The sequence below is a fragment of the Eptesicus fuscus genome, chromosome 7 (assembly GCF_027574615.1).
Source record: "Eptesicus fuscus isolate TK198812 chromosome 7, DD_ASM_mEF_20220401, whole genome shotgun sequence".
Lineage (NCBI taxonomy): Eukaryota > Metazoa > Chordata > Mammalia > Chiroptera > Vespertilionidae > Eptesicus > Eptesicus fuscus.
The window spans coordinates 28,846,714-28,873,160 of NC_072479.1; the positions used below are offsets into that span (position 1 = coordinate 28,846,714).

At 39.5% G+C, this 26,447-nt stretch overlaps 1 protein-coding gene across 1 annotated transcript in view; it reads right to left on the reverse strand.

Moving 5' to 3' along the window:
• Positions 1-26,447, reverse strand: part of LRRIQ1 (leucine rich repeats and IQ motif containing 1) — a 248,577-nt gene that overhangs the window by 196,418 nt on the left and 25,712 nt on the right. Inside the window, exons 8-9 of the mRNA XM_054718435.1 lie at positions 24,302-24,454; positions 21,573-21,723 (exon numbers count right to left, since the gene is read on the reverse strand). Of these exons, the coding sequence (XP_054574410.1) occupies positions 21,573-21,723; positions 24,302-24,454 (304 nt within the window). The remainder of the gene's footprint in view (positions 1-21,572; positions 21,724-24,301; positions 24,455-26,447) is intronic.

Here is a 26,447-nt window from a genome sequence, read left to right on the forward strand (position 1 = left end):
TTCATTGCATCATTGTTCATGGTGGCCAAGAGTTGGAAACAGCCAAAGTGCCCTACAATAGAGGACTGGATAAAGAAGATGTGGTATATATACACAATGGAGTACTACACAGCCATAAGAAAGGATGAAATAGTGTCATTTACAACAACATGGATGGACCTAGAGAACATTATGCAAAGTGAAATAAATCAAACAGAGAAAGCTAAGAACTATATGATTTAACTCATATGTGGGATATAAAACTAAAACTTATGTACACAAACAGCAGTGTGGTGGTTGCCAGAGGGAAGGGGAAGAAAGGGACCCTAATATGAGGTGACAGATTTGACTTTGGATGGTGGGCACATGGTCCTATATACATATTTTGTAAATTAGTAATCTACACATGTAACCTATATGTTCATGTAGACTAATGTCACCCCAATAAAATTTAAAATAATGAAAAAAATTATATACAGTCAACAGTGTGAGCCAGCATGGGCAAAACCGTATGATGAGGAAGCTTTTGCTAGAGACGTCAATGGAGTAATCCACTTAGAAGCTAGTGTAGTGGAGGTGGAGAAAATGAGTGCAGACTGCTTTTTAGATATTCCATAATGGAGAGATGTTCCTCCAAAGTCCTTAAAATGGTCCACAAAACACTATCTGATTTCATTCTCCATTACTGTCCCCTTCTCTTGGTTCAGTAGAGAACCAAGTCTAACATGTTGACCCCCTTACTGCTACTTGCATATGCCACATATGCTTCCATCTAGTGTTGTGTGGATATGTAAGAAACAACTATCAATATAACGTGGGCTCCAGGGATGTCCTCAGAGAAGGAGGCCTCATGAATCTCTACCTTACTTTTGGTCAGGACCTCCATGTGCTATACATTAATCCAAATATAGAATGGTTCCCAAGGTACTGAAGCCAGCTTTAAATAGCCTCAATATCTATCTATATATCTATATCTATATCTATATCTATATCTATATCTATATCTATATCTATACACACACACACACACACTAAGTGGCCAGATTATTATGATCTCTGAACGCATAATAATCTGGCCACTCAGTGTGTATGTATGTCGGTGCATGAATTCATGCATGGATGGGGTCCAGCCAGCCTGGCCAGGGGGAGGGGACATGGACAGTTGGCCAGCCTGCCTGCCTGCTGGTCAAACTCCTGGTCAAGGGGACAATTTGCATATTAGCCTTTTATTATATAGGATATACACTGAGTGGCCAGATTATTATGTGTTCAGAGATCATAATAATCTGGCCACTCAGTGTATGTATATGTATATATATATATAGATATATATATAAAGAGAGAGAAGAGAGAGAGATAGATATAGATAGATATAGATATAGATATAGATATAGATATAGATATAGATATAGATATATAGATATAGATATATAGATATATATGTGTGTGTATGTATTACTATCTCTCTCTCTCCCTCTCTCTCTCTCTCTCTCTCTCTCTCTCTCTCATATATATATATATATATATATATATATATATGTATATATATGTGGATTTAGCTGCACACAGATTGCTAATGCAAACAGTAAAGACCTCTGGAGGAAAATAGCATCATAGCCTCAAATGAATTATACAATTTTGTTTTTTCTTAGTGTACTCTGACTGCAAAATATAAAAATAAAAAATTAGAGCAAGTATATAACATCATGTGAACAAAAACCAAGAAAATCAAGAGAAAATAGAAACCATCCACAGGGAATCAGATAATTAAAGTATCAAACACAAAAATTAATAAGACTTTGTTAAACACATAAAAGTTAAATATAAAAATTTACACAGTAGATATTATAAAATGTTAATTGAATGCTAAATAAAAGAAGCAAAGATATTCTAAAACTATTCTAAAATATTATAAAACTACAATAACTACAAACAAGATGTTCATGGATAGTTTGGACATTATATTAGACATAGCTAAAGAGAGGATTTATAAACTAACTAGAGGCCCGATGCACAAAGATTCGTGCAAGAATGGGCCTTCCTTCCCCAGGCTGCTGGCATAGCCTTCCCTCTGGCCAGAGCCGCCTTTCCGCTCCGACCTGGAGATGCCTTTCCGCCTTCCCACACTGCCCAGAGGCCCAGAGCTGCTGGGGTAGTGCGGAACACCTGCATCGTGCCCCGCCCCTGGCCACTCGGCGCCTGCGTATGCAAATTAACCCGCCATCTTTGTTGGGTTAATTTGCATACTCACTCCTGATTGACTGGTGGGCGTTGCAAAGGTACAGTCAATTGGCATGTTACTCTTTTATTAGGTAGATAGCTGTTAGACAGACATGAGCAGAGCGAAGACGATGGGCCAGGTACAGAAACTCACCAGGGTAGAAAGCCCCGGATGCCTAACAAGGCGCAAAACTGGGAAAACAAGAACCTCACCGCCAAGGTAACCTATCCTCCCCTAGCATCACTGGTCATAAGGTTTAGACCCTCTGACTTTTTCCTCCCTAAAGATAGCATCTAGGCCTCAGTTTCAACTCCAGGCTCAGAAAAGCAGCAAAACCAAACAAGTGATGCTTGTGGCTGCCTCAGGACCAGCTGCATTGACTAATGATCCCCTGCCTTGACACCAACTAATCAGTGGAGAGCATGACCCTGAAAGAGCACACCTGGTGAATATTCTATTGAGACCCTCCCCTGAGCCTCCCCTAAGATTTCCACCTGCCAAAGAGATATAAATATGCTCAGGACAAAGGACTCAGTGGGTGGTCTCCCCCAGGAGAGCACGTCCTTGCATTCCCTTCTCCCTTCTTTTCTCTTAGGGACCCCAAGAGACTTGCAACCAGGGGAGCAACGGGCAGCAGCAGCTCGACCTGGGCTAACCTCGGAATCTGTCTCCAAGGCCTTTTCTCTGACTTCTCAGAGAGCCAAAGCAGCCCAGCCTGGACTCTCCTGTTGCATCTTCTATGCCCTTCCTTGTTTCACTGTCCTAAGTACATTTTTTTGCTGCCATCATGGACCCAGTACCCTTTGGCTTGGTGCTGTGTAGCCCTTCCCTTTGAATACCCCATTCCCCATCCTCTTTTCTTTAAATAAATTCAATTTTTCTTTCTTAGCCATCTAAGATTGGTATTTAGCCTGCCTGTGTACCACCAACTTAAACCTTTCAATAGTCACAAGAAAACATCCAGAGTGATGCATAGAGATGAAAAACAAATGTAAAAAAATTATGAATATAATTATAAGATTGTAATAGGATTATAGAATATAAAGGGGATCTCTCTCTCCATATATATAAATGCTCAGAATTTTTCAACACTATATAATGATGCCAATCCACAGATTTAAGAGACATGCTAGATTGAAGCAGAATGAATTCTAAGATGACCACAAGTAGGAACATCAGAGTAAATTCATGAAAATAATAAACCAAAAGAAAAATCTTAAAAAGGGAAAAGAATATTATCTTCCAAGGATCAACAATTAGGTTATTTCATATCAACTTCAGCAGGGAAAGCTAGTATAAAATGGAATACGTTCACTATGCAAAATATATGCCAACTGTTAAGTCCATATCGCAAAATATACATATGTACATATACAAATGTGTATGTACTTATGTTAAAAACATATTTAACCAAATAAAATCTGAAAAAAATTCATCCCAGCAGACCTGCACTTGAAGAAATATGATAAATGAAAGAGGAAATAGAGAACAATGGAAGGTTTAAAAACATGGGTGAATCTAAATGATGACTAGTTATAAAAGAACTAGAGGCCCAGTGCATGATTGAATCATGCACGTGTAGGGTCCCCTACACGCTTTCGCTTTCAATCGCGGGGGAGCTGGGTGCCTGTCCACTGGTGCACCAGGCCTTTCGGAAGCCTCCGGCGCGGCGGAGGCTTCCGAAAGGCCTGGTGCCAGAGTGGACAGGCACCCAGCTCCCCTGCTTTTGATGGTCCGCGGCAGGACGTGAGCTCGCTGCCCCCAGAGGCCCCTTCTGTTCCGCAGCATAGCCATGGCGCAGACGCTGAGCTCACGCCGCCACTGGCGACGCGAGCTCAGCATTCCGCTGGCCCAATGAGCTACCACGGCCACCCTGAGTCCCGCCCCCTGCGCCACCCGCTGGCCCAATCGTGGGCGTAGCGGAGTGATGGTAATTTACATATTACCATTTTATTAGGTAGGATAATGTCTTCATTCCAAACACACACACACACACACACACACACACACACACACACACAGAAGTTGGAAGGGAGTTAATAAAGTTTAAGTGTTCTATGACTTTACTTTGGGGAAAAAGAGGAAAGTACCAAATAAATTTAGATTTGGTAAATCAAGAAGGCATAATGTAATATCTATAGTAAACTAAAAGAACAGTAAAATAATACTATATAACTGGTAATATAATAGAAATGAAACATTGGATAATTTAAAATGTTAATCAAACCAAAGAGAAAAAACAAGCAAAACAAAAGAACAAATAGAATCAAATAGTAAGATAATAAATTTAAACTCAATATCAATAATTACAGTTAATTATTGAATTACACAATTGATTATTAGGGACTAACTGCTAAAAATCAAAGTTAGAATTTGTCAGACAGCCTTCTTAAAATAATAATGAAAACAACAAATTTTTACATTACATAAAAGATACATACAAAAAATAGAACTTGTAGAAATATTATAAGTAAAATAACAGAAAATATTTATTAAGAAAGTACTATAGCAGTGATTCTCAAAGTGAGGTCCAGAGGAACTTCCCACACCTAGAGATGCTTTTAAAGTTTTTATGGAGTCAAAGCTATTTTCATAATAATTCTAAGACATTATTTACCTTTTTATTCTTAATGTTCAAGAGCACATAGTATAATTTTCCAAAGGCTATATGAGATATGATATTATAACAACCTGAACAGAGAAGAAATCCAGTTGTCTTGTGTTAAGCAAAACATTAAAGAAATTTGCAAATGTGTAACAATGACCCTCCTCTCACTATATCTTTTTATTAAAAAAATATAGTTAAAATTATAAAACTGTTATGAATGCAAATGTATAAAGGTGTTATTTTAAACTCTGAATGAATTAATAAAAACAAATTTTCTAATATTTGTCTAATACAGTAAATATTGAAAATATTAATAGATATAACCAACATAAATGAAAGCTGTTTGAGGGAGGCCCTCAATTATTTATAAAAGTTTTAAAGGTTCCTATGTCCAAAAGAAATTTAGTTTGGTTATATTAGAAATAGAAGGCTAAAGCAGAAAGCTTTAATACAGGTGAACAGGGACATTTACAAATGATTAAATTGATCAATTTAACAGGAATGTATAACAATTATAAATTTGTGTGTGCCAAATTTCATGGCCTCAAAAATATTTATAAAGCAAAAATATTGTATATAAGATTAAAGACAAACAATCTACAATCTTCATGGGAGTCATGTACATCATTTTCTCCATGACTATGCTAACATGTTCAGTACCCCCATTTAATCAATAGGCAGTATAGTATAATGAAAACTGAATAGGCTCTGAAGCAGTCAATCCTAAATTTCAATAAACATACCTATTTCAAAACTAGTCATCCTATATAATGAAGACATAATATACAAATTAACCCTCACACCCTCACAAGATGGCTGCCTATGACCAGGCCAGCAGGGGGGTTAGTGAGGGATGACCAAATGACTGAACAAGCAGGCTGCATGGGATGACCAGGATGGGGGGGGGGGCAGTTAGGGGCAACCAGGCTGGCAGGGGAGCAGTTGGGGGCTATTAGGCTGCCGGGCGGGGGGGCAGTGAAGGGCAACTAGGCTGGCAGGGGGGTAATTGGGGGTGACCAGGCCAGCAGGGGGGGGCAGTTAGGGGCTACCAGGCTGGCAGGGGGGGTAGTTAGGGGTGATCAGGCAGGCAGGCAGGTGAGCGATTAGGAGCCAGTGGTCCAAGATTGTGAGAGGGATGTCCGACTGCCAGTTTAGGCCCGATCCCCGGCAGTTGGACATACCCCAAGGGGTCCCGGATTGGTGAGGATGCAGGCTGGGCTAAGGGGACACCCCTGCCCCCCGTGCACGAATTTCATGCACTGGGCCTCTAGTATTAATATAAACAACTTAGTTAATTTATCTGAGTTATTGTTCCTTAATTTGTGGAGTAGGGTGATTTATATTATTGGGAGGATTAAAAATATTTTAAAATAGAGCTTGTATAACACTTTCACATGCTGGATACTAAAAATGATAGCTATTATTCTTTCCTGTAACAATTATATTCATTGAAAACAAGGAGTTTAAAAACTATAATTGTGGTGACCAAATAAGTCTTCAAAGAGAACTGTTTGAGCTAAACCTTAAAGAAGGAATAGGGTATTAATACATGCTGAATAAACATCTATACATAACTGAATAAGCAGTAATTTGATCCAGTCAGTGCATTTGGATCAAAAGGGAAAATCTAGATGGGGAGGAAGTTAGAATAAATTACCACCCTTCCTCTTTTAATCTTAGAAATCCTTTGCTGTTGAATGAAAAACAAGAACTGAGCAAAATAGACTTATAGCAAGCCTTACCTTAGAATACCATTACTCCTCAACATATCTAAGAAAATTATTTTCTCCCAGTAAAAATTTCTGATATTTCTTCCATTCCGCATCCAAGACAAAACAACAAACAATAGCCAAAAAAACTTTCAAAGGACTTAAATGTAATAAATATAAAGAATTGCTTAAATATTCTTGAGACATTACTGCTTCAATGTATTCTTCACTAGCTCTTTAAAAGTTTTCTAGGTCTCACAAAATAAAACTGAAGCCAAGGGTGTTTATCCGGCAAAGGGCCCTTGCCCATGGCAAAATTAGCATTTGGATATACTTGCTACAAATATCTTTTTCAAAGAATTCCTCCCACTGAAATGAGCCAATGGCTTCAAAAACATTCCTGCCACAGGAGGAAAAAAAAAAAGAAAGAAAGAAACAAAAAACTCACTTGTAAGGAACAGCCAAACTATAAATGTTAAATTAGGCTGGAGGTTTTCACTAAATAAGTGTTTGGTAAGCATCTATATCCTTAGCTACTCAATATGTTTGACAGTCACCTATAAATATGCTGAGCTGCATTTGAGATTTTTAATTTCAATGCAGAAAGTGCTTCAGGATCATACATGATGCATGGAAACAAGAATACTGAAACAGGAATCAGCAAACTTGGAGTCTAGCCCCACCTCTGCCAGGAGTTAGATGAAAACTATGTGGGTCTGTTTTTCCATGTGTAAACTAAGCCCAAGCCAAGACTGGCAGATCTGTAAAATGCCTTTCAGCTTTGTACGAGGCATTGTGTTGTGTTTCAAAACTAGAGTATTACTTCAGCTATTCAAGGACTTTTGTGCTTCCATACAAATCTGATGATTTTTTTGTTCTATTTCTTTAATAAATGTCATTGGGGTTATTTTTATTGACTTTAGAGAGAGGGAAGGAGAGAGAGAGAGAGAAATTGATTGATATCTTGCCTCCCTTACACTTCCTGAATGAGGATTGAACCTGCCAGTGTACAGGACCACACTCCAAACAACTGAGCCATGTTGGCCAGGGCAGAAAAAAAAATGTGATTTTGACGGGGATTGCATTAAATATGTATATTGCTTTGGGTAACATGGGCATTTTAACTATTATATTGATTCTTCCAATCCATGACCCTGAGTAACTTTCCATTTCATTGTGTCTTTTACAATCTCTTCAATAATGCTTTGTAGTTTTCAGTATGTAGGTCCTTCACATGCTTTGTTAAGTTTATTCCTAGATATTTGATTCTTTTTGTTGCAATTGCAAAAGGAATTATTTTCCCCATTTTTTTCTCTGAAATGTCATCGCTAGTATAGGAATGCAGTGGATTTTTGTTCATTTAATTTTGTATCCTGCAACTTTACTGTATTTGTTTATTGTTTCTAATTGTTTTTTTTGGTGGAGTCTTTAGGGTTTTCTATGTAAAGAATCATGTTATCTGCAAAAAGTGACATTTTCATTTCTTCATTCCCAATTTGGATGTCTTTTCTCTCCTTCTCTTTCCTGATTGCTCTGGCTAGGACTTCCAGAACTATGTTGAATAAGAGTGGTGAGAGCGAACATCCTGTTTTGTTCCTGATTTTAAAGGGAAAGCTTTCACTTTTTCACCATTGAGTATGATATTAGCTGAGGGTTTGATATATATGGCCTTTATTACACTGAGGTACTTCCCTTCTGTGAACATTTTATTGTTTTAATCACAAATGGATGTTGTAGCTTATAAAATGCTTTTCTGTATCTATTGAAGAGATTATGTGATTTTATCTTTATTTTGCTAATGTGGTGTATTACATTGATCAATTTGCATATGTTGAACCATCCTTTTCCCCTGGAATAAACCCCACTTGATCATGACGTATTATTTTTTAATGTATTTTTGTATTTGACATGTCAGTCCTTTGTTTAGGATGGTTGCATCTGTACCCATCAGACATACTCGTCTATAGTTTTCTTTTGGGAGTTATCCTTGCAAAGTTTTGGTATCAGGATTATATTGGCCTCATAAAATGTGTTAGGAAGTATTGCCATTTTTTCAAATTTTTTGAAGAGTTTGAGAAGGATAGGTATCATCTCTTCTTTGAATGTTTGGTACAATTCGCTAGTGAAGCCGTCTGGTAATGGACAAGTAATAAGGGTTGGAGAGTTTGGAGAGAAAAAAGGAACTCCCGTTCACTACTGGTAGGAATGTAGACTGGTACAGTCACTGCAGAAAACAGTATGGAGGTTCCTCAAAACATAAGAACAAAGCAATCCCTCACAGGGATATCTACCAGAAAAATTTGAAAACATTTATTCACAAAGATATATGCATCCCTATGTTCACTGCAGCATTATTCACAGTGGTCAAGACATGGAAATGACCAAAGTGTTTTCTGACAGATGGCTGAATAAAGAAGATGTACATATATACAAAGGAATACTACTCATCCATAAGAAAAATGAAATACTGCCATTTGCAACAACATGGATAGATCTTGAGAATATCAGAAAACAAAACAAAACTAAGAACCATGATTTCACTCATATCTATATATATAAAACCCTAATATGCAAATACACTGAACGGTAGGACAACCAAACAACTAAACAACCGGTCGCTATGACATGCGCTGACCATCAGGGGTGGGTGTCAGCTGCGGCGGGATGGTGGAGCAGGTGAGCAGGGGGGCGCCAGACCAAGACAGGACACCAGTTGCTGTCATCAGGGCGAGCCTCTGGTGGTTACTGAAAATTCTTTGCTCCCACATGCCGCAGTCCCACACAGCACTCGCACCTGCTGCCAGCGCTGGAGCCACCGCTTGCACCTGCTGCTGGTACCCAGTGCTGGTCCCGATCGCTCGGCGCCATCAGCGGGTGTGAACAGCGGCTGCCAGCCCCGATCACCCCTCAGGGCTTCTCCACCTCCCCCTGCTCCTAAGGGATAGCAGCCATCACTTGCACCCACTGACGGTGCCAGCCCCAACTGGTCCGCACTGTCAGCAGTTGTGAGTGGGGCCGGCGCCATCGGCGCATGAGAGTGGCAGCAGACAAGGGAGCAGGGGATGCTGTGGGAGGGGCCGGGTGGGGGCACAGAGGATGGGCCGAGACCCACCCCTGTGCCCTCAGCAGCCTCATGGCCCACAGTTCCTTTCAAGGTGCACAAATTCGTGCACTGGGCCCCTAGTATGGGATCTAAAACTGAAACTCACAGACACAGACAACAGTATGGTAGTAACCAGAGGCAAGGGGGTTTGAAGGTAGTAAACAGTAAAGGAAGCCAAATGTTTGGTGACAAACAATGATTTAACCTAGGGTGGTGGGCACACAATGCAATACACAGATCATGTACCATAGAAATGTCCACTTGAAGACTATATAATTTTATTAACCAATGTTACCTCAATAAATATAATTTAAAAAATAAAATAAAAAATCTAAAAAGCCAGCACCATCTAGTGGAATCCAAAGGATTCACTAAATATGTAACAAAAGACATTTCTACAAGCAAAATATCCAGAGCTTTATTTTACCTCACTATTTTTCTAAAGTTCCAGAGACATTTGGTAGCAAGATTTAGCTCAGGCACATTTCCCTATGAGCCATGATATAGCAATGAAGCTATGTGAAAATGCTGAATTATTTCAGTATCTTTCATACTTATTATATACTCATGTCACTTTTCCATAAAGTGATATGATACGAAAATAAGGCAGCAGAGAAAAAACAAAACAAAGAAAAAAAAACAACCCTCTTAGTAGCTCTATTAATTTACAATAATTTCTAGAAAGGTTATTACCTGAAATTTATAAACGAACAAGTTAATTGCTCACATCAAAGAAACATTTTTTCCAGATTAAAGATTTCCTAAAATAGCAGATCAGAAAGAAGCTTTATTGATGAGAAAATAAAAATAATTATTTCCTCTTACACATTAAAATCATACTTATTTTCATGTTTTACAATATTCAATAAATGAAGTATAGCAGTTTACCCCTAATCTCTTTCTCTCTATATAAATATTTATCACTAGGATTATCCTGGTGAAAATCAGGATCTTTAATTGTTTTGTTTATTGCTGCATTCTCAGCAATATTCCAGTGCTATGTTCTTGTGCCTGGAAAAGTGCTGGCACATAATAACTGCTTAATAAATTTGCTCATTAGTAAATTCATTAATGAATAAACCTTGAAATCATTACATTTTTTTCAGCATAAAGAATTGTACTACAATGTAACAAAAAAGTAAAAATATTAACTATTAAATGCATATTTATTAGAGAGGCAGTAGTACGAGGCAATTAAAAAATTAGATACTAAGGTAGACTGCTGAGTTTCAAATCCTGACATTATAATTTACTAACTGTGTGATCTTAGACAATTTACAGAACCTCTCTGTGCTTCAGTTATCTTACCTGAAAAAAAAATTAACAGTATCTAACTCATAGCAATTCTAGGGAAATCAAATGAATTAATCCTATATAATAAAAGGATAATATGCAAATTGACCAAATGGTGGAATGACTGGTCACTATGATATGCACTGACCACCAGGGGGCAGACGCTCAATGCAGGAGCTGCCCCCTGGTGGTCAGTGCGCTCCCATAGGAGGAGCACTGCTCAGCCAGAAGCCAGATTCATGGCTGGTGAGCGCAGCAGCGGTGGCGGGAACCTCTCCCACCTCCACGGCAGCGCTAAGCCATCAGTCAGACATCCCCTAAGGGCTTCCGGGGACTGTGAGAGGGCACAGGCCAGGCTGAGAGACCCCCTCCCACCCAGTGCACGAATTTTGTGTACCAGGCCTCTAGTATAGCATAAAATAATGCCAAGTGGTAAAAAGTAATCTATTACTATATTTATTATTTTAAGTTGTATTTATTTCTGTAAAAATTTATAAAACAATTTTGTCATTATGCATAATTTTTTTCAGAATTAATTTAGTTTCAAACATTTCTTCTAGAAAGTCAATAAAATTTGACATAAAAATGAGAGGAACAAAGAAAACTAGATTATAAATTCTACATCTCCTATTTTTCATTTGCTTTGGCTATTCATTAAAATATATATGTAAAAATACTAACTCAAAATACAAAAGGTTTCCCACAGAGATTTTGTAAACTTTAATAATCACTGGTACAGTATCCATTCAATGAATATTTTTCCACATTATTTGCACAAAACAAAATGTTTTACCAAAAAAAACATGATATATAATAATGATAGAGCAAATCTTAACTCTTAAACTGAAATCCACCCAAATTAACTGAGTTATAAAAGATGGCCATGTAACAAAGAAAAATCATAAAACATTTCAAATTAATAAAACAGCATAATAAAATAGCTTGTTTGATTAAAATAAATCCATTTTTAAAATCATCAACCTAGTGAACTTAATGAAATTAAATCAATTATTTTGTGCATTAAGTAAAAATATTCTAGTATCAAAACTTGCTATCAATATATATATAACCAATCATAGGATATTGTAGAAAAATGTACATGGTATTCTTTAAATTACTTCAAAATTTATATGACCCTATATATATATCCTAATGTAATAGTTTATTTTTTACTAAATTTGGCTAGAGAATAATTTGTACATATATATATATATATATATATATATATATATATATATATATAAAATGACATTTTAATTTATATTTTAGTTATAATCCTATATAATAAAAGGCTAATATGCTAAGTGTCTGGTCATCCGTTCAACCAATCAAAGCATAATATGCTAATGATATGCTAAGGCCGCTCAACTGCTTACTATGACATACACTGACCACCATGGGGCAGACGTTCTGACCAGTAGGTTAGTTTGCTGCTGGGGTCCAGCCAATTGGGACTGAGCGAGATGGACCAGACACACCCTGGAGCCCTCCTGCGGCCCCTCCCCAGCTGGCCAACCTCCCACGTCCCTCCCCAGCCCAGATCATGCACCGGTAGGGTCCCTCAGCCTGGCTTGCGCCCTCTCGCAATCTGGGACCCCTCAGGGGATGTCAGAGAGCTATTCTCGACCCAATTCCACAGGCCAGCCCAAGGGACCCCACTGGTGCATGAATTCGTGCACCAGGCCTCTAGTTAATAATAATAATTAAAACCATCTCTTTCTAAAGCTACAGCACACAATATGTTTAAACATTAAAGGCAATAATAAAAATATATTAACTTTGTAATATTAATTTAAAGAATTAAATTTTAAATTACCTTTTAAAAATATATCTTTATTGTTGAAAGTATTACAGATGTCCCCCCTTTTTTCCCCAATGACCCCCTCCCTCTCCCACACCTTTCCCCAGGCATTCAAAAAGTACATTTCATAGTGTGTTTCTACTTCTATAAACAGTTTAATTAGAATGGAAAACACTCAGCATGAATAATTTCCAATAATTGTCTTAAATAAATTGATACAGTAGCTATTCTCATTCACTTAAATGTAAAGAAGGTCAAATGAAAATGTGCATTAATGTTTTATCATAAAAAGTATAATTAGCACTAACATTACATATAACTATTGCAATAACTACAGCTTAGGAAGAATTAGAAACAAATTAAACTTGAAACTACAGACATAAAATATCTGGTATTGCTTCCAATGTTATTTCACCTACATAAGAAATATAGCATGGATTAGTAACTTATTAATTTATAAACACAAATCTATCTTTGTCCCCCTTCATAAGAGTTTTCAGCATCAATTTATCATTGAAAGACAAAATCTATGCTTTTCACTTAGCTTAACCAGAATCTCTGTAAGCAGTTTCTGAAGATGAAAAACAGACTCCAACTGGTTTTCAGAAAACCTACTTTCTCAGGTATACTCTTCTCACACTCAATAAATAGTGTTTTCATTGTATCCAACAGACAGCAAAGACGTCTTTTACCTTGTTTGCTCTATACTACATAGAGATACCTCAGGTACATCAATTAATACGATGGCAGTTTTCACATAAATCTTGCAGATACCCTACCCCAGGAAATCCACTGCCTACAAAAAATCCCATACAGCACTGCTGGCAATGAAAGTGAAGTGAATGAGAGTTCAAGCATTTCTTCTTACAAACAGCCTTTCAATTTTTTTTAAGCCTGCTGCACTGAGTGCCAATACAGTAACATACATCTCAATGCACTTGTCTTCATTCCAACAAAAACAACAAAATATTCCTATATGTATATTAGATTGAAATTTTAAAATAAAAATTCTGTATCAAAAGTACCAGTATTTCCATATGGAGAAGTCACGAGTAGTCCTAAAGTAGGCAACACAGACACACAGGAAAATGAACAAATTAAACTATATTATACATTATACTATTTTCAAAGGTGTTTTTTGAAACATTTGCAAAACAAAAGCTTGCTTTGTGCTAACAACTATATTTTCCTCATTTTAAAATAAATGGGAGATGATTGTGACTGCCTAGATCCAACTGTCTCCATACCTCCTCCAGATTTTCATAAAGAGCAAAAAGAAATAAAAAAAATACTACAAATTACCCTTCCCATTTAAATGGGAAATAAAGAAATTGCAAGCTGATTTTTTCTAAATGGGGCAATAAGTAAGTGTCCAGGGCCAACACATTCTGGGCTGAATCCACAGCGGGAGTCCTAGGGAAACAGAATGGGTAAGTAAGAAAGGAAGGCGCCCCAGTGGTGGAAGAACCCATGTATTACCAACAAGACCTCCCACCAGTAAGAGAGAGCATGACCCTGAGGGCCATGGCAGCACTGAGACCAATGATGCAAGTTAAGCGAATAAATACAAACGACCACGGTCTGTATGTGAGGGGAAAACATTTAAACGTGGATCAAAATTTAAAACACAAATCTATGCTGTATACAAAGACATACCTAAAACACAGTGATTCAGAAAAATTAAAGAAAGTTGTTTTTCAAATTGCCAAAAAGGTAAATATGAACAAAAAGAAGCTGTTAGACAAGATAGAATTTAATCTCAAAAGCAATAAAGAGACAAAAAAAAAAAAAAAGGAACATAATTTTCTAGGCTAAAATTCACAATGAAGATAACTCAGTTAAGAAGATCTATGAACAGCATGGAACAACATTTATTAAGCAGTAACCAAATGATACAAAAAAAAAGAGATATGCTGATAAGCAACAGACAGATTTAAGCTACCTCAGCTCCTATAGCTCAAGGTAGATGAAGTAGATAAAAATACCTAAAACAAGTGATCAAGGTAGAGCTATGTTGAAATAAAAATAAATAACTTCCTTTTCAAGTATACATGAAATATTCCTAAAAATTTACCACAATTAGAAAAATCACAGTAAGTTCCAAAAAGCAGAAATAGCATAAAATTATTCTCTGACTATATGCAATAAAACTAGAAAAAATAACAGTAAAAAAGTCCTTTTCATCTGCAAATTTAAAATCTTAGCTGAAAGATAAAATTATAGAACTGATGAAAATACTTATATATCAGAAGTTATGCATTAAGTAGTACTCAGAGGAAAATCTATAGATTTAAGTATTTATGTTAATAATATTGAAAAAGTTAAAGAAATTAAATATTTAACTAAAAAATAAAAGAACAACATAAATTGGTATTAGCATGCATTAGTGATAGGAATACAAAATTATACAACCCATATAAAATGCATCTTGCACTGTCTTCCTAAATCACAAGTGTCCTTTGCCCCAACAATATATAGTGTGGGAAATTAACAAAGATATATCTGATAAAGTGTGAAATGACATAGGTGCAAGGGAAGTCATTATGGCAATGTAGGAAAATGGAAACCATTCAATGTCCAGTAACCAAGGACTGGTGAAATACACTCTGATCCATCTACAAATTGAATATTATAAAGCCATATTCACTTATGAATATGGCTTGTTAAGTAAAAAAAGGCAAGAAAGGCACAGTACTTAAAATATTCTATATTTGAGAAAGGATTCACATATATAAGTATATTTTTATATATCTGAAAATGCATATTTATATATGCATACATATATATATATACTTTTGAAACGCATATATTACTATATACATACATATATACATGTTAAATAAACATATATACAAAATCATCTATAATAATAAAAGCATAATACGCAAATCGACCGAACCACCAAACAGCAGAAGGACCATCCAGATGACCTTCTGGATGACCATTCTATGACACACACTGGCGCCAGGCCAGCCAAGGCGGGCACAATGCAATTGGCCCAGGCCACCCTCTGCGGGGTGATCAATGGGGGGGGGGGGCTCCATGATCAATTACCCCAAAGAGGGAGGCCCATGCCACTGGCCAGTGAGGCGATTGATGGGGGGCGGGGGCTCCGCAATCGCCCCAAAGAGGGAGGCCCAGGCTACCCAGCTGGCAGCGCTACAGTGGGTGGGGGGGGCCTCCCTCTACACGGCGATTGATCTAGGGGCCACACAATTGATCGCCTCACAAAGGGAGGCCCAGGCCACTGGCCAGTGATGCTGTGGTGGTATGTGGTGCCATCCAGCAATCGCACCCCATGCCTGTCGCCTGCAGAGGGAGGTGACTGGTGGTGGGGGAAGTGGGAGGCAGCGCCGCACAGATGGCAAGCAGTGGCAGCAGTGGGGGCAGGGCCAGCTGCCGGCAACCGGGGGAAGAAAAGCCCCGATAGGCATCGTTGGCCAGGCCGAGGGACCCTACCCGAGGGGTCCCAGATTGTGAGAGGGCACAGGCCAGGCTGAGGGACATACACCCCCCGTGCACGAATTTTAGTGCACCGGGCCTCTAGTCTATATATAAAAATAGATGAGAGAAGAGTGAAAAAGACAGGCATGTAAGCAAAATCTCTTTGAGTATGCCTTTTTAAAATGCAGTTTCAGCCCAGCAGTGTGGCTCAGTAGTTGAGCATCAACCCATGCACCAAGAAGCCACAGGTTGAATTCCCGGTCAGGGCACATGCCCAGGTTGTGGGTTGCCGCTTGATCCCCAGTAGGGGTATGCAGGAGGCAGCCAATCAATGATGATCTCTCATCAATGATGTTTCTATCTCTCTCTCCCTCTCCTTTCCTCTCTGAAGTCAATAAAAATTTATTTTAAAAAATTCAGTTTCTCTTTGTAAACATACTGTGTAACATATCAAAAATAATACTGAATCAAATGGGAAAAAAGAACTAATTATATTTTAAATTCATAACATAATCACTAAGATAAAAAACTTCAGGTTTCACTTTGAGGAACAAAACCCAAGGGCAAAAAAGAAATGCAAAGAAAATTTAAAATTAATTTAGTAATTTTATAGTTATTGATATTGGAATTATTTCTTAAAGCTATTTTATGAATATTATAAGAGATAGTAAATAGTTTTGTTAATGTTATCAAACGGGTTACAGTGGAAGAGAAAGGGAATACTATCAAGTTTAAAAAGTAAATTTGAATTGGATTATCAATATTTAAATCAATTTCACAGTATAATTTAAGTGTCAAAATGTATAATAAGGCAATTAACTGAAATATTCTGTATTACAAAAAAATTATGAGTTCATAAGAATACTAAGAAAGGGAAAAATGGAGAGGGGGAGGGAGAGGGAGAAAGACAACCAAAGGAAGTGAGGGGAAGGAGAGAAAACAGGTAAAAAATAAAGCAAAATAAATAAAACAAAAAATTCATGTAGCACCACTAAAGGCAACAAAGGCCACCAGCACTTTAATGTAAAAATTTGTCTATACAAAGATAGGCATTTATCCTTGTATTTTTCTACAAACTATTTCAAGATAACCAAATAGTTATTAAATAAAGGGTCCCAGTTTTTAAAAAATATATGGAAGGAAAGATCAAATTAGAAAACTTATTTTTGCATTCCCTATTGCATTAATTGTTTCAGGCCACATTAATCAAAGGCTAGAAGCAATATGCAAAAGTCAGTGAAGAACTTTATTACTAGCTATTCAATGTCAATTGTAGCAACATGCAAAGCAAACAAACACTCTATGACTCCTAATAAAAGGCACAGAGCACCACCCATGAAAAAATCCTGCAGAAATGACTGAATTTAAATCTAATCAAGACTGTTGCACTAACTTCCATGGTCATTAAATGCAGGGCTTAGTGAAACAAATTCAATGATACTAAAAGGAAGTAAAAGGACAAATCCAGAATTCAGACATTGTATAGGATGATTAGTATAGGTTCTGCAATAAATCAGTGGCATAAGGGGAAAAGTGGGAGGATTGCTACAGATTGGAAAGACTTCAAAGACCTATATAATATAATATGTGGTCATTTCTTGTATTATGATTCAAATCAACTCAGAAATTTTTGAAAAATAAGAAAAATTGTAGTACGTTTTATCAGTTTATACAAGGTATCACCATTAATTATAATTGGTATCACAATGCATTGTGGTTAAGAATGGGCCATATTATTAAAAACCATTTACTGAAGCGTGAAAGGTGAAAATTATATAATTTGGTGGGGGGGGGGGGTTGTTTTAAAAAATAAAAAAATAAGAACAAACCAAACGTAATGATGAAGCAAATGTTGAAGAGGTTATATGGAATCTTCATGTATTTATTTTGCAAATGTTTGAAATTTCAACATTATAAAAATGAAAGAAAAACAAAACATAAGCAAACAAATAAAACTAGTATCGAGGAGGCCTAAGCAGAACCAGGGCTAAGCACAGAAAGTTGACTTGCCTTTTCTCCCCATCTACTCCCATACACACCCTGATATTTCAGTCCATATCACTTTCTTAATGATGCTGGGAGATAGGAGATGAAAACGATGGTACTTTGGGGAGGCTCCAAAAATTTAAGCCATTAGTATTGTACAGAAATAAAGTTTTAGTTCCTGATTTTTTGCAATCCTTGATTATTAATCATTATTTAAGCCCCTATCAAGTCCCTTGAGCATTTCATAAGTTAAATAATAAAAACAAAACTTTAAGCCAGGTAGTAAATAATAAAAGATTTTTATATTAGAACTAGAGGCACAGTGCACGAAATTCGTGCACGGAGGGGGGTTGTCCCTCAGCCCGATCCCTGGGATCGGGCCTAAACGGGCAGTCGGACATCCCTCTCACAATCCAGGACTGCTGGCTCCCAACTGCTTGCCTGCCTGCCTTCCTGATTGCCCCTAACCGCTTCTGCCTGCCAGCCTGATCACCCCCTAACCACTCTGCTGCCAGCCTGTTTGCCCCCAACTTCCCTCCTCTGCCGGCCTGGTTACCCCTAACTGCCCTCTCCTGCAGGGTTGATCACCTCCAACTGCCCTCCCTTGCAGGCCTGGTCCCTCTCAACTGCCCTCCCTTGCAGGCCGGGTGCCTCCCAACTGCCCTCTCCTGCTGGCCGTCTTGTGGTGGCCATCTTGTGTCCACATGTGGGCAGGATCTTTGACCACATGGGGGCAGCTATATTGTGTGTTGCAGTGATGATCAATCTGCATAGTACTCTTTTATTAGATAGGATAGAGGCCTGGTACAGGGGTGGGGGCCAGCTGGTTTGCCCTGAAGGGTGTCCCTGATCAGGGTGGGGTTCCCTTGGGGCGTGGGGCGGCCTGAGCGAGGGGCCTGTGGTGGTTTGCAGGCCGGCCACACCCCCTGGCAATGCAAGCGGAGGCCCTGGTTTCTGGAATTTATTTTCCTTCTACAATTGAAACTTTGTAGCCTGGAGCAGAGCCAAGCCTGGGGATCCCTCCGAGGCCGGCAGCCATTTCTGTTGGGGTTATAATTGAAACTTTGTTGCCTTAAGCAGGTGGGCCCGGCCAGGGTGTGCAGAAAGCTTTGCTTCCCCTGTTGCCAGCGGCAACCCTGGCCTGCTCTCTCAAGCTCCATTCTGCCGCCATTTGTTTGAATTTGTTTACCTTCAATAATTGAAACTTTGTAGCTTGAGTGGAGGCTTAGGCCTGCAATGGCTGGCAGAAAGCTTGGCTTCCTCTGTTACCTAGGAAACCTTGCTCTCTGTGGCTGTAGCCATCTTGGTTTGGGTTAATTTGCATGCTCGCTCTGATTGGATGGTGGGCGTGGCTTGTGGGTGTGTCGGAGGTATGGTCAATTTGCATATTTGTCTATTATAAGATAGGACTAGAGGCCCAGTGCACAGTGGGGTCCCTCAGCCTGGCCTGCACCCTCTTGCAATCCAGGAACCTCGGGGGATGTCGGACTGCGGGTTTCAGCCCTGTCCTCGCAGGCCAGCCCAGCCTGCAGGAATCAGGCTGAAACCAGCAGTCCGACATCCCGAGGGATGTAGTATGTGCGCGAAGTGGCAGGTGGCCAGGGAGGAGTTCGAGCCCAGGCCGGGTGCCGCGCCACTCCCGCTCATCCCAGACCTACTGCGCCTGCCACTGCCGCTGCCTGGTAGCCCTGCCACAGAGGCAGGAGAGGCTCGCACTGCTGCAGCTGCGCTTGCCAGCCATGAACCCAGCATCTAGAGCCTGTTGGTCAGCTGAGCAGCGCTACCGCTGTGGGCGTACACTGACCACCAGGGGGCAGCTTCTGCATTGAGCGTCTGCCCCCTGGTGGTCAGTGCACATCAGAGCAACCAGTTACCCAGTCGTTCAGTCACTTAGTCTTTTTTTTTTTTCCAATTTTTTTTATTAAGGTATTATATGTGTACATATCTTACCATTGCCACCCCCCACCCCACTCCCATATATGCCCTCACCCCCCAGAGTTTTGCATCCGTTGGTTATGCTTATATGCATTCATACAAGTCCTTTGATTGATCTCTTAACTCCCCCACCTCTCCCTAACTTTCCCCCTGAAATTTGACAGTCTGTTTGATGCTTCACTGTCTCTGTATCTGTCTTTTTGTTCAAGTTTATAATGTTCTTTATTATCCATAAATGAGTGAGATCATGTGGTATTTTTCTTTCATTGACTGGCTTATTTCACTCAACATAATATTCTCCAATTCCATCCACTTAGTCTTTTATATATACTACTCGAGACTCGGTGCACAAAATTTGTGCACTCACAGGGCCGGGGTCCCTCAGCCTGGCCTGTGCCCTCTCACAGTCCGGGAGCCATCGGGGGATGTCTGACTGCCGGCTTAGGCCTGCTGCACTAGCCAGCCGTGAGCCCCAATTCTGGCTCTTGCACTAAGCGTCTGTCCCCTGGTAGTCAATGTGTGTCATAGTGACCGGCTGTTCCGCTATTTGGTCAATTTGCATATTAGCCTTTTATTATATAGGATAGATTATCACACTGGAAACATATAGAAGTATGTTGAATTTCAGTTGGTAGAATAGAGAAGTTGAGTAGTAACAAGTGAAGCAACAACAGAACACTCCAAATCTTGACAGCAAAATGTGAGAGAGATGAGGTGAGGATAGAAGTGAATGGCAAGAGGAAGAACTTGACATCAGAGCAACCAGTTACCCAGTCGTTCAGTCACGTAGTCTTTTATATATACTACTCGAGACTCGGTGCACAAAATTTGTGATAAATGATGGAGTAAGGTGCCAGAGGAGACTGACCAGTATATTTATAGAATTAGAAGGACTGGCCTTAAACAAAAAAAATACAGTTTTGTTTCTGAATTATACGGATTATAAAGTATGAAGGTGGAAACAGATAAAGATTTATAGGTATATAGACATACAAATGGAGGGATGGAGAAGATTAGGAAGATGAATTATTTCTTCTAGGTAGTATTAGTAGCCTTAGCTAAAGAATAAAAGATTAGTACAAGTGATGCATGTGGGCAAGCAAAGGAGTGATGAAAGGGTTTACCACGAATAAGTCTGGCAGTTCCCACCAGAAAGCATAGGATCCATAAAAAATGATGGCATCAACCTGGGGTATTACATTCCCCATTAGAGCTCAGATCGATACTGGTTATAAGGAAAGGAACAGGAAGGTGCATATACTAACAGTAAGAACTACTAACAATTACCCATTTGTTAGTGGTGGGAGCATATTCCTTTTGTAAAATTTAAGAATTATTTTATTTCCTTAGTAAATAAGGATAAAAGGTTAAATAAGTGTGGCATGAATAAAATAAACAAATAATGGATGGTGGCCTATTCTTTAAAATGAATTAATGAAAAAACATAATCATGAGAAATAAATGGCTATATATTAAAATTCCATTGTTCTCACCAATTCGAGTGATTTTATTATGTGAAAGTTCAAGATCTTGGATATTAGTGCAGCCATCCAAACCATGCAAAGAAGTTAGTTTATTTTTATTAAGAAGAACAACACAGAGATTTTCCAAATTTTCACAGTCGATAGTCTCAATATTATTTTCCTAAAACAAAGAACAAATGTAATTAGTTTTATTTCAATGGCTACTAAAAAAAATGTAAAGCTTGCAAAAAGATGAGATATAATCTCCAAATGAATATCTAATTATCTAACTTAGGATAACCATGCAAAATGTCATACTATCTACATGAAAATATAGAATCTATCTATATAAAACCCTAATTTGCAAATCGACTGAACAGCAGAACGACCGAGCAACTGGACGTTATGTCGTGTGCTGACCACCAGGGAGCGTGTGTGGAACATGGCGGGCCTCGGCAGCAGGTGGCAGAGCACAGAACATGGAGGGCATTGGCCGCAGCGGGATGGTGGAGCAGGTGAGTGGGGGGTGCCAGACCAAGGCAGGGTGCCGGTCACTATCATCGGGGCGAGCCTCTGGTGGTTACTGAAAATTCTTTGCTCCAATGTGCCGCGGTCCTGCCCAGGGCTCGCACCTGCTGCTGGCGCCCGCTACACTTGCACCCCCTGCTGGCACCGGAGCACCGCTCACACCCACTGCCAGCACCTGGCGCCAGCCCTGATCGCTCAGCACCATCGGCGGGTGTAAGCGGCGGCTGCTGGCCCCAATCGCCCCTGAGGGCTTCTCCACCACCCCCTGCTCCTGAAGGGCAATTGGGGCAGAAGCAACTGCTCACACCCACTGATGGCGCCGGCCCCACTCACACCCACTGTCAGCACCAGCCCCAATCGCTCCACACCATTAGCAGATGCAAGCAGGGCATGGGAGCAGCAGCAGCGGGAGCAGGGCTGCCAGCAGACAGGGGACCGGGGGCCACAGTGAGAGGGGCCGGGCAGAGGCACAGAGGATGAGCCGGGCAGTGGCGGGGTGATCAGATTTGCGGAGTGGGCAGATGACCAGGGGAAGGGAGGCCCTGGCCAGCACCCGGCAGCCACTAGTGACCCTACCCATGCATAAATTTTGTACACTGGGCCTCTAGTAATCTAATAAATAATTAACTGATTTTGTATTTATTAATAATCTTTTAAAATATTGAAAATACAGAGAATCATCCTATATAATAAAAGGGTAATATGTAAATTGACTCTAATGGCGGAATGACCAGGAACGACCCGTCACTATGATGCGCACTGACCACCAGGGGGCAGACGCTCAACGCAGGAGCTGCCCTCTGGTGGTCAGTACCCTCCCACAGGGGGAGCTCTGCTCAGCCACAAGCTGGGCTGACGGCTGCGAGTGGAGCAGCGGTGGCAGGAACCTCTCCCGCCTCTGCGGCAGTGCTAAGGATGTCTAACTGCGGCTTAGGCCTGCTCCTCCTGGGAAGCGGGCCTAAGCTGTCAGTCAGACATCCTCTGAGGGCTCCTGGGCTGCCAGAGGGATGTCAGCTTAGGCCCACTCCACCAGGGAGCAGGCCTAAGCTGGCAGGTGGACATCCCCCGAGGCGTCCCAGACTGCAAGAGGGCACAGGCTGGGCTGAGGGACCCCCCGAGTGCACAAATTTTCGTGCGCCAAGCCTCTAGTATAACAAGATATTTCAATCTAAATAAACAATAGTTAACATTTGGTCCTATAGAAAACTGTTATTAAAAAAACACACTGAAATAATTGAAATCTCCCCACCTTCCCTCCTCAGTTTCTTCATCTCCCAAGAACACTAATATCACGAATTAAGTATACATCTCATGTATAGGTTTATATTTTTACTATACATATACATCTCTTCAATACATATATATTGATCTCAGTGTCAAGGTCATGTGTCAAGGATGCATCAGCAATATCTCTAAGACCTCAGAAAGATAAATGGACTTTTATGAATAGACCATAGAAACTCTCTCACAAATATTTGAGGACAGCCTTTGTCTAATGGAGTGGACTTAATGAGAAGCAGAGAAAGCCCACAAAGTTTTAAAAGAAAATCATATTTGTGAAAGTACCACCAGTTTGAACTGAAAAGAATGTAATTCAAAGTGAAAAGAAGCTTTCAGGTGCCCCACCTTCTATGGGAAAGAAACTGGTTGAGAAAAATTATCAGCTGCAAAATAGCACACTTCTTGAGGACAAGGAAGTATGCCTTGAAGATGTACTCAAAAGCCCAGTGCGCAGAATCAAGAGTCGTAGAAAACCATTACTGTGGAGCCAACCTGTCTCATTATTAAGGAATTGATAACTTCCCAAGGTACAAATCATAAACAGAAGGTATTTTAGACATTCCAGCCCCGGCCACAAATTACATATGAGACCCTGTGAACACAATACGAAGCAGAAGAAATACCCAGACAATCCTGCCTCAATTCATGGTCCCAAAACCATGAGCAAATAAAATGGTTATTATTTTAATTTGCTAAGTAATGTGGCCATTTGTGATATAGCAAAAAGTAACAAGATCATCCACACGCAGAGATAAGCAATTCCCAGGTCATACTACCTAATCATTTTCCCTCTATGGCTTTCAGAAATTTTGGCCCTTGATCTCTTTACAACATGAGTTACATGGTATTTTAATAAATGTTTTTTATTTCAAAATAGTCATTTCTGAAATGTAAAGATGAATTCATTTTACATGTTATTACAAGATAAATAATGAGAACAGAGGACATACCTGTACATCAATGTACTTCAGTTTTTTGCAGTTATTCAGGCCGTGCAAAGAATTTAATCCACAGCGTCGAAGAGATAGAAACTGAAGATTTGTACACTCTGCCAGTGTGGAAAGACTACAACCTGGCAAATCTTGAAATGTTACTCTTGTAACCTAGATAATTAAAAAAAAATATTAGAGTGGATAACATTATCTAACAGTAACAATCTGTGAGATCTCTATCTGAGCACACCATCTCCACCTGGATCTGACTTAAAAGAGATGATTCTGTGCTTCAAGTCTGAGCTGAAGCCACATGTTGATGAGACTTTGGGGTCTTTGGGACCTGAACCATGGAATACAAATAACATTCTATTACATCTTCTATATTATAAAGATTTGAATCATTCCTTACTACTGAATAATGCAATACACCCAACCATATAGTATTTGTGGTAAAAAAAAAAAAAAAAAAGTCATGAATAATATTTTTCTGTATTTTTCAAATATTTGAAGATCATACATTTATAATATTTCATGATTAAATGATTAAATAAATATTTCATAATTAGATGATTAAATAAAATTACCAAGTCATTACTATAGACCAGTGGTTCTCAACCTTTCTAATGCCGCAACCCTTTAATACAGTTCTTCATGTTGTGGTGACCCTCAACCATAAAATTATTTTCGTTGCTACTTCATAACTGTAATTTTGCTACTGTTATGAATTGTAATGTAAATATCAGTGTTTTCTGATGGTCTTCCGATGGTCATGACCCACAGGTTGAGAACCGCTAGCAGGGTCGCCTAAGACCATCGGAAAACACAGATATTTACATTACGATTCATAACGGTAGCAAAATTATAGTTATGTAGTAGCAATGAAAATAATTTTATGGTTGGGGGTCACCACAACATGAGGAACTGTATTAAAGGGTCATGGCATTAGAAAGGTTGAGAACCACTGCTATAGACTCATTACTTCATAAAGTTTTTTCCTTAAGGAACTCTCTTTGTTTTTTTAGCTAAAAAAAAGCCCTCAATGTCAAAGAAAGTTTTCAACTTTATATATATTCAGGGCTACATTTATTGTCCTACAAGAATATGTCAGATAGAAATATTTTTTTTATTATGAAAATGCACTGCACTTTTTAAACTCATGATTTCTCACCTAAGTTAAAGGGCAGAGGAATCCTATATAATAAAGAGGTAATATGCAAATTGACTGAGGGCACAAGATGGCCACCCCCATGTGGTCACAAGATGGCCACCACAAAATGGCTGGCAGGGGAGGGCAGTTGTGGGCGATCAGGCCTACAGGGGAGGTGACCGGGCTGGCAGGGGAGGGCAGTTAGGGGGGACCGGGCCGGTAGGGGAGGGCAGTTAGGGGGGACCGGGCCGGTAGGGGAGGGCAGTTGTAGGGGACCAGGCCTTCAGGGGAGGGCAGTTGTGGGGGACCAGGCCTGCAGGGGAGGGCAGTTGGGGGCGACCAGGCCTTCAAGGGAGGGCAGTTGGGGGCAACCGGGTCAGCAGGGGAGGGCAGTTGGCGGCAATCGGGCCAGCAGGGGAGAACTTAAGTGTCGATCAAGCTGACAAGGGAGTGGTTAGGGGGTATCAGGCTGGCAGGCAGAAGTGGTTAGAGGCAATTAGGCAGGCAGGCAGGCGAGCAGTTGGGAGCCAGAAGTCCCGGATTGTGAGAGGGATCCCAGATTGGAGAGGGCACAGGCTGGGCTGAGGGACCACCACCACCACCACCCCCCCAGTGCACAAATTTCATGCACTGGGCCTCTAGTAATGTAATAATGTGTTGTTGTTGTTGTTTATTTCACTATAATTGAGTCTACGCACTGAAATAACTATATAAAAGTCAAATTATAGTAAGAAAACTTTCATATTGCCACATTAACAATCCTAAAACCAGGTTTCCCACATGCTGAAAAACAATTTAAAAATTATTAGCTTTATAAGAAGAGTCTAATAGTATCATAATCAAAATAGAAATTCAAAAATTGTTCAGTTGAAATTTAAAGCATTATTGTATCAGATAAAGCTGGAAAAGTATAAAATTTTAAGTTTGATAACTCCTCTTCATATTGAAATTTTCTGCGCATGATATTAAACTAAAAGTTTTTAATTTACATAATTACATGAGTGAATAGGAAGA